The sequence below is a fragment of the Dermochelys coriacea genome, chromosome 2, assembly GCF_009764565.3.
Source record: "Dermochelys coriacea isolate rDerCor1 chromosome 2, rDerCor1.pri.v4, whole genome shotgun sequence".
Lineage (NCBI taxonomy): Eukaryota > Metazoa > Chordata > Testudines > Dermochelyidae > Dermochelys > Dermochelys coriacea.
In genome coordinates this window covers 154,694,553-154,707,189 of record NC_050069.1, presented here as the reverse complement: position 1 = coordinate 154,707,189, position 12,637 = coordinate 154,694,553, and the positions used below count along the sequence as shown (strand labels likewise).

Below are 12,637 nucleotides of genomic sequence, written 5' to 3'. Positions count from 1 at the left end.
AGTTCTTTGTCTGCAAGTAATCAGTGCTGTCAGGTTGCTCATTAACTGAAATCTTTCCATGGGGAGGAAAGCTCTTGTTGCAATAGAGTCCACTGTCACGCTGAAAAAGTTCATCATCTGTGTGGGTGTTAAAACAGACTTTTCTTTGTTTATGCAGATACCGAGTGCTGCTAGAAGATGCAGCAGGAACATAGCTGCTGACCTGACATCTTTGCTGGAGCAATATACTCGGAGCCAATCATCGAGATATTGGGCTGCAGCCACAGAGGAGACCTCCGTGAATATTCTGGGTGCTGTTGCTACTCTAAAGGGAAGGACTCTGAACTGGAAATGTTCCTGATCTGCTAGAAACTAAGCAAACTTTCTCTGGGATGGATTAATATCTACATGGAAATAGGTGTCCATGTTGCAAGCCGTGAACTACATCCCTTCCTGTAGGGAATGGATTATTGATGCTAGTGTAACCATCTTGAATTTTGACTTTTGAATAATGATAAGTTGTTGAAGGTCCGGAATGAGTCTCCACCCTCCATATTTTTGTGGGACTAAGCAATAAAGGATATAGAACCCTCTTCCTTGATACTGAGGTGGAACTTGTTCTCGTGCTTCTTTTAGGAGGAGGGAGTCCACCTTCTGTTGGAGAATCACCTCATGAGTTGTTTCTCAAGAGAGACCAGAATGGGAGTTTGTGAGGAGGGAGGGAAACTCTACAGAGCACACTTGATGGATAATTTCTAGAACCCAACTGTCTGTTGTGATAGAGTTCCAATTGTGGGTGCAAAGGCAGAGGCAGCCCCCAAAGATAAGGGGTGGGGGGGGAAGAGGTGGTTAGTATCAACAGTGGTGGGCAGATCTTGACCAAGGCATCAAAAGTAGCCCTTAGTGGGTAGCTGGGAATGGGTAGAGGTTGTGGTAGTGGGGGGCTGAAAAAATGCAGCTTCTGAATTCTGTTGTTTACACGGAGGCTTGGCTGGATGTTGGTGGCAAAAGTTGGGGGTGGGGGAGAGGCTTGGCTTATACACCTGCCTCTGGTGTTTTTTCCTTGGGGCCAGGATGTAAATTCCCAGGGAGCACAGAGTTGACCTTGAGTCTCTCAACAAGTGCAGGGACTCATCTGATTTCTTGTTAAAATTCGACTCGTCAAAAAGCAGGTCCTGCGTGGTGCTCTGGACCTTCCTGGGGAGCCCAGAGGAGTGAAGTTAAGACTCATGCCTCATCACTATGCCAGTGGCCAAGCCTCTGGAAGCAGTGTCCGTTTTGTCCACAGCAGCTTAATGGAAATTCTTTGTTATTATCTTTCCCTCTTCTATGAGGAATGAAATTGGGCTCCATTCTCAGGGGGAAACTTGCCCTAAAAGTCAGCCAGCCTGGAGTAATTGTTAACTCATATTCTCCTAACAAGGCCCAATACTTTGCAATATGGAACTGTAGGCTTGTAGAAGAAAAGGCTTTTCTTTCCCAAAGGTCTAACCTCTTTGAGCCATTGTCAGCTGGGGTGGTCTTGAGATGCTGCAATCTTGCTCTCTGTGCCTGTACAACCAGGGAATTGGGCACTGAGTGGGAGAAAAGAAATTCAGCCCATTAGGCAGAGACAAAATAACATTTCTTAACCCTCTTAAGTGTGGGGAGCACTGGAGGCTGGGGTGTGTCAGACCACACTTGCTGGCTCCATCATGACCTCATTAACCAGCAGCATCACCTTGCTTGAACCTGTAGGTTGCATAATATCCAGGAGCTGGTTTTGAGAGTCCTGGACCTCCTCCAGTGGTATCTGGAGGTCATCGGCAATTCTCTGAAGGAGAACCATACAGAGTATGGGTGTCCAGAAGAGTTGGTGAAGATGGAGCCATGGCTTCATCTAGAGCAGTGGTCACCAACCGATTGATTGCAATTGACTGGTCAATCCTGGAGCCTATGCCAGTTGATTGCAATCTCTGGCCACTAAAAGTCCAGCAGCGCAGCAGGGCTCAGGCAGGCTGCCTGCCTGCCCTGGCCCCACACCACTCTTGGAAGCTGCTGGGTGCTGGCACATCTCTGCAGCCACTGGGGGTGGGGGGGGGTGAGGCAGCTCCGTGTGCTGCCCCCGCCCCCAGCACTGTCCCTGCAGCTCCCATTTGCCAGTTCCCAGCCAATGGGAGCTGTGGGGGCAGTGCTTGCGGGTGCAGGGAACGCACAGAAAACTGCTGCTCCACTCCCACCCCAGGGGCCGCAGAGACTTGCCAGGAATTATCTTGTGCATAAAAAGATTGGAGACCACTGATGGAGAGATGAGGACGAGATTCCCATCAGTACCTGCAGATCTGGGTCTATGTCCTTCTCCTCTTAGGTCAATGGATCTAGTGGGTGCTGGGTAGGAGAGGAGTGCTATGACTCATGGGCAAATCTAGGCCATCTGCCACAGGGGTTCCAATAGCCCCAATAAGTCCAAAGGAGGGATTGAGTGGGTGAGGAGGACTCCACAGCAGCAGGTCCCAGCAGTTCCAGGGATGATCTGGGAGGATCTTCAACCATCTCTCAGGACTCAGATCTCTAGGAGGAGATGAAGAACTGGCCAGGATGTCCAACTCATCCAAGTCTAAGAACTCCTCTGTCTCCACTGCTGGGGCCAATGGCACCGGAGGGTTGATGCTCGTGCCCCAAGGGTTGGAGAGGGGATGGTTCTTGTGTCACTGATGCAGTTTCATCCTTCAGTGTGGAAATGTCTCTTGGGAGGACCGGGTGGGAGAGGAGGGGAAACTGGTAAGGAGGTAAGGGAGGAAAATATCCCTCCATGTTCCAACAGTCAGGACCAATGTGTCCTGGGAAGTTGTTGCTGGCTGGTACCAAGAAGGAACCAGGCCCAGGACTTCTGGACAGAACCGGCAGATGTTAGTCCTTGTGTTTTGGAGCAGGAGACGCCAATGATACTGACAGATCCTTCTTTTTCTGCCCACTTTACCTTTCATGGTGGGGGTCTTTAACAGTTCTGGACCCATAGGATCCATGTGTAAAGGCTCACCCGGTCTGGACAGACTCAGGGTGGGATCCCTTCTTTTGTGAGCAAATCTGGATGGGGTTCTGTCCTTACAATCACCGAAGTGCCCCCTATTCTCAAGGGAAGCCCAGGAAGAAGATTCCTTGCCTTAGCAGTTGTAGGCTCTGCTTCTAAGCTTGTGCTCGGAGGGGTGCTGCTTGTCTGATGGTGATGATATATGGGAGGGGGTCTCCCTAACCGAGAGCAGAGTGAGGCCTCACAGCCTTCTCCCTTAATCAAATCTCATGAGCTTTGCCTGTTTGTGCTGGAAATGAGCGACAGATGATGCACTTTGAAGTGATATGCAGTAGAGACAGCGTTGGTGAAAGTCACCTCACAGAGAAGGAGCAAGGGCAGAAAACACAGTTCATAGATACTAAGGTCAGAAGGGACCATTCTGATCATCTAGTCCGACCTCCTGCACAGCGCAGGCCACAGAATCTCACCCACCCACTCCTATGAAAAACCTCACCTATGTCTGAGCTATTGAAGTCCTTAAATCATGGTTTAAAGACTTCAAGGAGCAGAGAAGCCTCCCTCAAGTCAACCATGCCCCATGCTACAGAGCAAGGCGAAAAACCTCCAGGGCTTCTCCAATCTGCCCTGGAGGAAAATTCCTTCCCGACCCCAAATATGGCAATCAGCTAAACCCTGAGCATATGGGCAAGATTCACCAGCCACATACTACAGAAAATTCTTTCCTGGGTAACTCAGATCCCATCCATCTAATATCCCATCTCAGGGGATTAGTCCTATTTACCCTGAATATTTAAAGATCAATTACTTACCAAAATCCCATTATCCCATCACACCATCTCCTCCATAAACTTATCAAGTAGAATCTTAAAACCAGATAGATCTTTTGCCCCCACTGCTTCCCTTGGAAGGCTATTCCAAAACTTCACTCCTCTGATGGTTAAAAACCTTCGTCTGATTTCAAGTCTAAACTTCCTAGTGGCCAGTTTATACCCATTTGTTCTTGTGTCCACATGGTGCTGAGCTGAAATAATTCCTCTCCCTCTCCTGTATTTATCCCTCTGATATATTTATAGAGAGCAATCATATCTCCCCTCAACCTTCTTTTAGTTTGGCTAAACAAGCCAAGCTCCTTAAGTCTCCTTTCATAAGACAAGTTTTCCATTCCTCAGATCATCCTAGTAGCCCTTCTCTGTACCTGCTCCAGTTTGAATTAATCCTTTTTAAACATGGGAGACCAGAACTGCACACAGTATTCCAGGTGAGGTCTCACCAGTGCCTTTTATAAAGGTACTAAAACCTCCTTATCCCTACTGGAAATGCCTCTCCTGATGCATCCCAAAACCGCATTAGCTTTTTTCACAGGCATATCACATTGGCAGCTCATAGTCATCCTATGATCAACCAATACTCCAAGGTCCTTCTCCTCTTCTGTTACTTCTAATTGACGTGTCCCCAACTTATAACTAAAATTGTTGTTATTAATCCCTAAATGCATAACCTTACACTTCTCACTATTAAATTTCATCCTATTACTATTACTCCAGTTTACAAGGTCATCCAGATCCTCCTGTGTAATATCCCGATCCTTCTCCGAATTGGCAATACCTCCCAGCTTGGTATCATCTGCAAACTTTATTAGCACACTCCCACTTTTTGTGCCAAGGTCAGTAATAAAAAGATTAAATAAGATTGGTCTCAAAACCGATCCCTGAGGAACTCCATTGGTAACCTCCCTCCAACCTGACAGTTCGCCTTTCAGTAGGACCCGTTGCAGTCTCCCCTTTAACCAATTCCTTATCCACCTTTTGATGTTCATATTGATCCCCATCTTCTCCAATTTAACTAATAATTCCCCATGTGGCATGGTATCAAATGCCTTACTGAAATCTAGGTAAATTAGATCCACTGCATTTCCTTTATCTAAAATATCTGTTACTTTTTCAAAAAAGGAGATTAGGTTGGTTTGGCACGATCTACCTTTTGTAAAACCATGTTGTATTTTGTCCCATTTACCATTGACTTCAATGTCCTTAACTAATTTCTCCTTCAAAATTTTTTCCAGGACCTTGTATACTACAGATGTCAAACTACCTGACCTGTAGTTACCCGGATCACTTTTTTTCCTTTCTTAAAAATAGGAACTATATTAGCAATTCTCCAATCATTCGGTACTACTCCTGAGTTTACAGATTCATTAACAATTCTTGCTAATGAGCTTGCAATTTCAGGTGCCAATTCCTTTAATATTCTTGGATGAAGATTATCTGGGCTCCCCGATTTAGTCCCATTAAGCTGTTTCAGTTTCGCTTCTACCTCAGATATGGTAATATCTACCTCCATATCCTCATTCCCATTTGTCATGCTACCATTATCCCTAATATCCTCTTTAGCCTTATTAAAGACTGAGGCAAAGTATTTGTTTAGATATTGGGCCATGCCTAGATTATCTTTAACCTCCACTCCATCCTCAGTGTTAAGCGGCCCCACTTCTTCTTTCTTAGTTTTCTTCTTATTTATATGGCTATAGAACCTTTTACTATTGGTTTTAATTCCCTTTGCAAGGTCCAACTCTACTCGACTTTTAGCCTGTCTCACTTTATCCCTACATGTTCTGACCTCAATTAGGTAGCTTTCCTTGCTGATCCCTCCCATCTTCCACTCCCTGTATGCTTTCTGCTTCTTCTTAATCACCCCTCTAAGATGCTTGCTCATCCAGCTTGGTCTACAACTTCTGCCTATGAATTTTTTCCCCTTTCTTTGGATACAGGCTTCCAATAGCTTCTGCAGCTTTGATTTAAAGTAATCCCAGGCCTCCTCTACCTTTAGATCCATAAATTCTTCAGTCCAATCCATTTCCCTAACTAATTTCCTTAATTTTTGAAAGTCAGCCCTTTTGAAATCAAACACCCTAGTTGCAGATTTATTTTTGTTAATCCTTCCATTTAGTTTGAACTGAATTAGCTCATGATCACTTGAGCCAAGATTGTCCCCTACAACCATTTCTTCTATGAGGTCCTCGCTACTCACCAAAATTAAATCTAAAATGGCATCCCTTCTAGTCGGTTCAGCAACTACTTGATGAAGGAATCCATCAGCTATCGCATCTAGGAAAATCTGAGCCCGATTATTATTACTACCACTGGTCCTCCAGTCTATATCTGGGAAGTTAAAGTCTCCCATGAATACACAGTTTCCATTAGTATTTACTTTAATAAAAACATTAAAAAGGGCTCTATCCATATCCAAATTAGATCCCGGAGGTCTATAGCACACCCCAAGCACTACCGTAGGAGAGGCTTTACTAGTTTTCTTCCCCAATGTAATTTTTGCCTAGACGGACTGTCTTATCCATTGCATTGCTTCTTAATTCTTTACATTCTACCTCATCATTGATATACAATGCTACTCCACCACCTTTACCTTTCTTTCTGTCTTTCCTAAACAGCACATACCCTTCAATACCTGTAGTCCAGTCATGACTACTATTCCACCATGTTTCTGTTATCCCTATAATATCTGGTTTCACTTCCTGCACCAGTAGCTCTAGTTCCTCCATTTTGTTACCTAGGCTTCTCGCATGGGTGTACAGACATCTTAATTTTTGCTGTTTGGCCTCACTCACATTTTGTACCCTATTAGGCACAGTCATTCTACAGCCAGTATAACCTATTAGACTAGTATCCACACCGCCCTCGCTACTTATATACATTCTCCTACCCACGGCTGTATCCTTTCTTACTTCGTCTTCTTCCCTCTCAATGCTAAAATCTGGCGTGGAGATTTCAGGAACATCTCCCAACCATCTCCCCCCTAATTCCTAGTTTAAAGCTCTCTATCAGTTGTGCCAGCCTTGATCCTAGAAGTCTATTTCCTTCCCTACTCAGATGAAGTCCATCCCGAGAGAACTGTCCTCTGTCTGTGAATGCCTCCCAGTGGCCATACATCCCAAAGCCCTCCTTATAGCACCACTGCCTAAGCCATCTGTTGACAGTCATCATCTTGTCACACCTTTGTTGTCCTTCTCTAGGAACAGGAAGGATCCCACTAAAGATCACCTGAGCCTCAATTTCCTTAAGTGTCTTCCCCAGCCTAGCATAGTCTCCCTTAATACTTTCCAGCGAGAATCTAGCCGTATCATTTGTTCCCACATGAAGGATAATTAGGGGATTCTTTCCCGCTCCCTTTAGGATCCTTTTCAACCTCAGGTCTACATCCCGTATCTTAGCAGCTGGAAGACAGCACACCCTTCTATTCTCTGGATCAGCTCTAGTTACAGGCCTGTCTATTCTTCTCAATAAAGAGTCCCCGATCACATAGACCTGCCTTTTCCTGGTGACGGTGCTATTCTCCAGTCTCTCCCCTGTTCCCTCTGGCTGCAAGTTCTTTCCATTCCTATTTTCCCTTATAATCCTCTTCAACCCATCCTGTATCCTCCTGGGGCTCATATTTGGGGTAGTCTCCTGTGACTCTTCCGCTTTTCCTATAGGACTAGCCTCTCTTCTCTTCTTCCTTACCCTTCCGCCTTCAACAAGTACCTGCTGAGCCTCTTCTTCATTTTCCAACTCTGCAAACCTGTTCCTAAGCTCTATTTCTCCTTCACTAGCCCGTCTTTTCCTCTGCCTGGTTCTTTTAGTCACATGCTTCCACTGACCACTTTCCTCACCCAGTCTCCCCTCAAAATTCCCCAGCCCTGCTTCCATCTGCGAATCTGAGCTTTTCCCTTCAGATACCTCATATCTTTGCTCCATCATCTGCTCAAACCCCTTCCTAAACTCAACCAGACTTTCCACCTGCATCTCCAAACCTCGGATCTTTTCCTCCATCAGCTCTATCAGACGGCATTTCATGCAGAAAAAACTCTTACCGGTTCCCCCCTCCAGGATCATGTACATACCACAGCTTCCACATCCAGTCATCCTCAATGTGTCTTCCACTACAGGAGTCACTCCCACAGCTGCATCCATATCCATCATAGCCTTCCCACCTAAATCCTGTTAATCTGGGAAACACAAGCCACACCAAAAAGACCACTCCCCCCAGCAAAGCAAACCCCAAACAAGCACCACAATACAAACTCCCACTCAAACTCCCCTGTTTACAGCTCTGTTTGCTAGCTCCTGGGCTGCTGCAGCTGTCTGTGCCGCTGCCTGACTGGCTGGCTACCTTTATAGGACCTCTAGTCAGAAGCCCCACCCCCTAATCAGGGCTCAGCTGCTCTCCCAGCACAAAGCCCCTACACACACACAAATACTAAAAATACAAACCCAAGTACAACTACCTTCTCCTCCAACAGAACTCCCACTCAAACTCCCCGGTTTAGAGCTGTTTGCTAGCTCCTGTGCCGCTGCAGCTGTCAGCTGTCAGTTCTTGAACTCCTGAACTCTGAGCATAGTCACATACCATGGGGAGGGAGTCCCTAATAATGGGAAAGAACTAGCTACAGTAACTAACTATACTAATATAAAAACTATAAAAACTATTTACAAATGTATGTACAGGATAAAATATATGCACTAAGGATAAAAACTGGAGAAATCTGTGAACACAGGGATTCTGATTCAGGCTATGCAGTGGGAAGAAGGAACTGGAGGGGCATCGGCCCACACCGTCTTTTGTGCCCTCAATCTGGAGCATGAGAACAACAGCACATGTGTGGGCCAACAGACACTGCTGGTTAGAATTTCCAGACTCAGGCAGATCGTGTGCATGCGCACCCATGTGTGGAATACACATAGGGACCAGCACTTACAGAACTTGGTTAAAGTGTTGATTAAAAAGTGATGTAAAAATTACTACAAATATTTGAAGAATGCAAACTCCAAGGAAGGAGAAGAATTATTTAGGGCAGGAGTTGTCAAGCTTTTGTACTGTGGACATCTTAACAGACTGTATACAGTGTAGTTGTAGCCGTGTTGGTCCCAGGATATTACAGAGACAAGGTGGGTGAGGTAATTTCTTTTATTGGACCCACTTCTGTTGGTGAGAGAGACAAGCTTTTGGGCCAAACAGAGCTCTTCTTCAAGTCTCTGTAGCTTGAAAGCTTGTCTCTCTCACCAACAGAAGTGGATCCAATAAAAGATATGACCTCACTCACGTTGTCATCAGAACACTTAACATCTCATCTTATGAACACTTCCTCCCACCCCCATTTATAATAATACAATATCCTTGTGGCAAACTACATCAACTGCTTACACAGGAAAGTAATAAAAGGAAAGTATTGTATTTGTGGATTCTTTTTAATGAGATTTAGCAGCTGAAAATGAGGCATCAGCATCATGTGACCAGCTCCCTGCAATCCACCAACATGTGGACCACTGGCACTTCATGGGCCTTTGTTTGGGAATCATCAAGTTAGGATGATACCAGGAGAGGCATGGGATGTGTGTGTCAAAACTAGGGATAATGGGATGGAATGGAGAAAGGGAAAATTTAGGTCATAGGCTTCCACATCACAAGCTCAAAGTATCCACCTATCCACAGCTGCCCCAGCACTCACTTATCCCCAGCTTAGATGCCACCACCCAATGAGCTACCTCCCCAGACACCTTCCAGAATCCCCCCATCTATCAAGCATCTAGAAACAGCAATCAAGTTTTGTGCAGCTCCATGTCCTACCCTGACTGCTGCTTGGGGCAGGGTGGGGTGCTGATAAGTTTATAAATTTGTGCAAATTAGCTAATTCAATCATTTCTATAAAATGTGACACAGAGTGACAGAAGGCTTGGCAGCTACGTTCACTGGCCTGCAGAACAGGGCTGGTCCCCTGGGAGGAGCAATATACTCCTTCCTAATGTGTGTGCTGATGAGCCCCAGAAGAGACTGTGCCTGCCCCAAGTCCCACCTTCCTCATGCTCCTACTGGGGTTGGGCAGCTCTGCACTGCCCCCTACACATGGATGTGGCTCCAATGCCACAGTCTAGTCCACAGCACATTATCACAAACCAATGTTTTCAATATTCTGTGTATAAAATGTATTATGTTAAAGCTTTACACAGTACATGAGAGTGACTTTCAGATGCATATAGGATCTGTGCTGCTTATTCATTCACTGACTTACCGGCAGGAAGCCTTCTGAGTGGAATAAATGAATTCACATTTTCCATGTATACAGTAACCATTGAAGCTTTCTGAACAAGGTATGTGGTTTCCAATATAAATGTCTTCTCTTTGATCACTGGCATCTTGAAAACATACACAAATAGATTTAGTAAATATACAAAACCAACACAAATATAGCATCCTTCCAAAAACTTCTGTGGTGACAGGACAAAGAATTAAGAAAGCAGTGGTTTAGAGCTCAAGTTTCACAGAAGCCTGTGGAATTTAGCAGCACGCTCACTCAACGCTGAAAAATTACCCCTTAGTGATAACTAAATCTGCTGCTATTATGGGCTTCCTAAACTGGGGAAAACCTTCCTGACAAAGAATCAACATATTGGGCTGAAGTTCTGCCCGTGGGGTCTAGGCAAACAGCTAGTAGACAGCCACACAGAGCACTTGGCTTGGGGAAAGCTGTGTCTTTCACAGCCCTGAGAGAAGAAAGTTTCAGTGCTGTAAGTGGCAGTGTAGACAAGGCCTAATAGAGCTCTGGAGAAAAGCAAGATAGGGTTACAAGAGAAAACTAAAGGACCAGAGTTAACAAGAGATAATAGAAAGAAAAGAGGGCCAAGAAGGAGAAAATAGCGTGATAAAGAACCTGGAGGAGAGAGATGGACAGGAACAAAAGAGGAGGAGAGATCCAAAAGACAAAAAAGAGGGCAGAGGGAAGACGAGAAAGAGAAAGGTAGTGGGCAACATAGATAAGGCCAGGGAATGAAGGTGGAGAAATGACTCAGGTGCAGAAAAGATTGAGGGTGCAGCAGATGCAGGTGTAACCCACACACCTCCAGGGTGTGAAGTTCTGTCCCACCTAGAGGCACTGAGACCATTTAGAGAGAGTTAAAGGAGTCTGCTCTACAGCCTTAGCTAACAGGAAGTTGGCTTTTAGCTCAGGCAGTAGAGGCTCTAAGCTCCAGAGGTCCCCAGTTCAATCCCGCTTGCCGACGACCGGGGTCTGTTGGTTTACAAGTGGGGGCTCATCTGGGATTTCAAATGGAAAGTCTCTGAAGCTCAGGATGCACTTCCTCAGCTAGGGGAAGTATGGTAACCCACACACCTCCTGGGTGTGGTGTTCTGTCCCCTCTAGTGGCACCGAGACCACTTAGAGAGAGAGAGTTAAATGAGTCTGCCTTAGATAATAGCCAGTTGGCTTTTAGCTCATGCGGTAGAGGCTCATGCACTAAGCTCCAGAGGTCCCCAGTTCAATCCTGACGATGACGACCGGGGTCTGTCAGTGTTACACAGTGAGCACTTACTAAGACTTTAGAATAGGTAGAAGAGCTGGCAGAAAAAAGTTTAGGGCTCTGGAGCAAAAAAAGAAAGAGACTCTATGGGCACAAAGGACAAATTGCTGGAGCTTCTGAGATCAGAGATGTGAAAGCAGAGAGAAGGGCCTGAAAGCAAAGATGGAGGAAAACATTTGAATACATTCAAAGTTATAAAAGTCTCCCCATGTCTAGCACCAGCTCCTGGCGGAAGCTATTTGATCCATGGGGTTAACTTTAGTGCTCCAAGGACTACTATAGTAATCTATACTGAGGCTTTTAGGATGCAAAGGCTCCTCCTGAGCACCTCAGCCCTTCCCACGCCCACCCAATATGGCCTGCCTACTTTCCTGCAAAGAGGCCTCCTCCACCTCCTTTCCTTCTTCAGAATGATTTCTCCTCCGTCTCTCTATCCCTCCCCTGACTACCACAGCAGTTGCTGAAACAGTCCCACTCTGGAATGACCAGAGTAGCCAGCTCACTCTTCAGCAAAATCATTCTGAACTCCAGGCCTGGAATAGACCCTATGCTGGGGCTGGGCCTGGCAGTGCTGGGAAGCAGCTAATAGCAAGAGTGTGGGGGTGGAAGTTATAAAGTTGTTCCCAGAAGAGATGAGGTGGGGTCAATTGGACTCAGTGCAGGCAGGACTCTTGGCTTGGCCCTACCTCTCAGCAGACTCTCACCATCCCTCTGCCACAGCATAAGTGCATCACAGTGACCTCCCCAAACCCTCAGTGTAGCTAGCCCTCAAGGGACATCTACAGTAACTCCTCACTTAAAGTCATCCCGGTTAATGTTGTTTCGTTGTTACGTTGCTGATCAATTAGGGAACATGCTCGTTTAAAGTTGTGCAATGCTCTCTTAGTAGTTGTTCGGCAGCCGCATGCTTTGTCCACTGCTTGCAGGAAGAGCAGTCAGTTGCAACTAGCTCGTGGGGACTTGGAACCAGGGTGGACCCGCAGCCTCTTTATCAGCTCCCCGCTCCCCTAAGTTCCCTATGTGGCAGCCGCCCAGCAGGCTATCAATTGCAGGGCAATTCAGGTGTCCCTCCTTTCACTGCCATGTGCTGCTCCTGCCCTCTGTCTTGGAGCTGCTCCTGGGAGCCTCCTGCTTGCTGTGCAGGGGAGGGGACAAGAAGGGGGCTAATGTCAGGGTGTCCTCCTCCCCCCTACTCCTGCCCACAGCTTATCCCTTCTCCATATAGAGCAGAGTAGGGACAGGACAGGGCTCAGGACAGAGAGAGCTTACTGGCCACAGCTGCTACCTCAATTTCCTGATC

The 12,637-nt window shown here is 46.2% G+C and overlaps 1 protein-coding gene across 1 annotated transcript in view; it reads right to left on the bottom strand.

The window, feature by feature from the left end:
- The window catches only part of TMEFF1 (transmembrane protein with EGF like and two follistatin like domains 1), a 235,437-nt gene that overhangs the window by 11,783 nt on the left and 211,017 nt on the right, over positions 1-12,637 (bottom strand). The window contains exon 8 of the mRNA XM_038390804.2: positions 10,053-10,176. Within this exon, the coding sequence (XP_038246732.1) occupies positions 10,053-10,176 (124 nt within the window). The remainder of the gene's footprint in view (positions 1-10,052; positions 10,177-12,637) is intronic.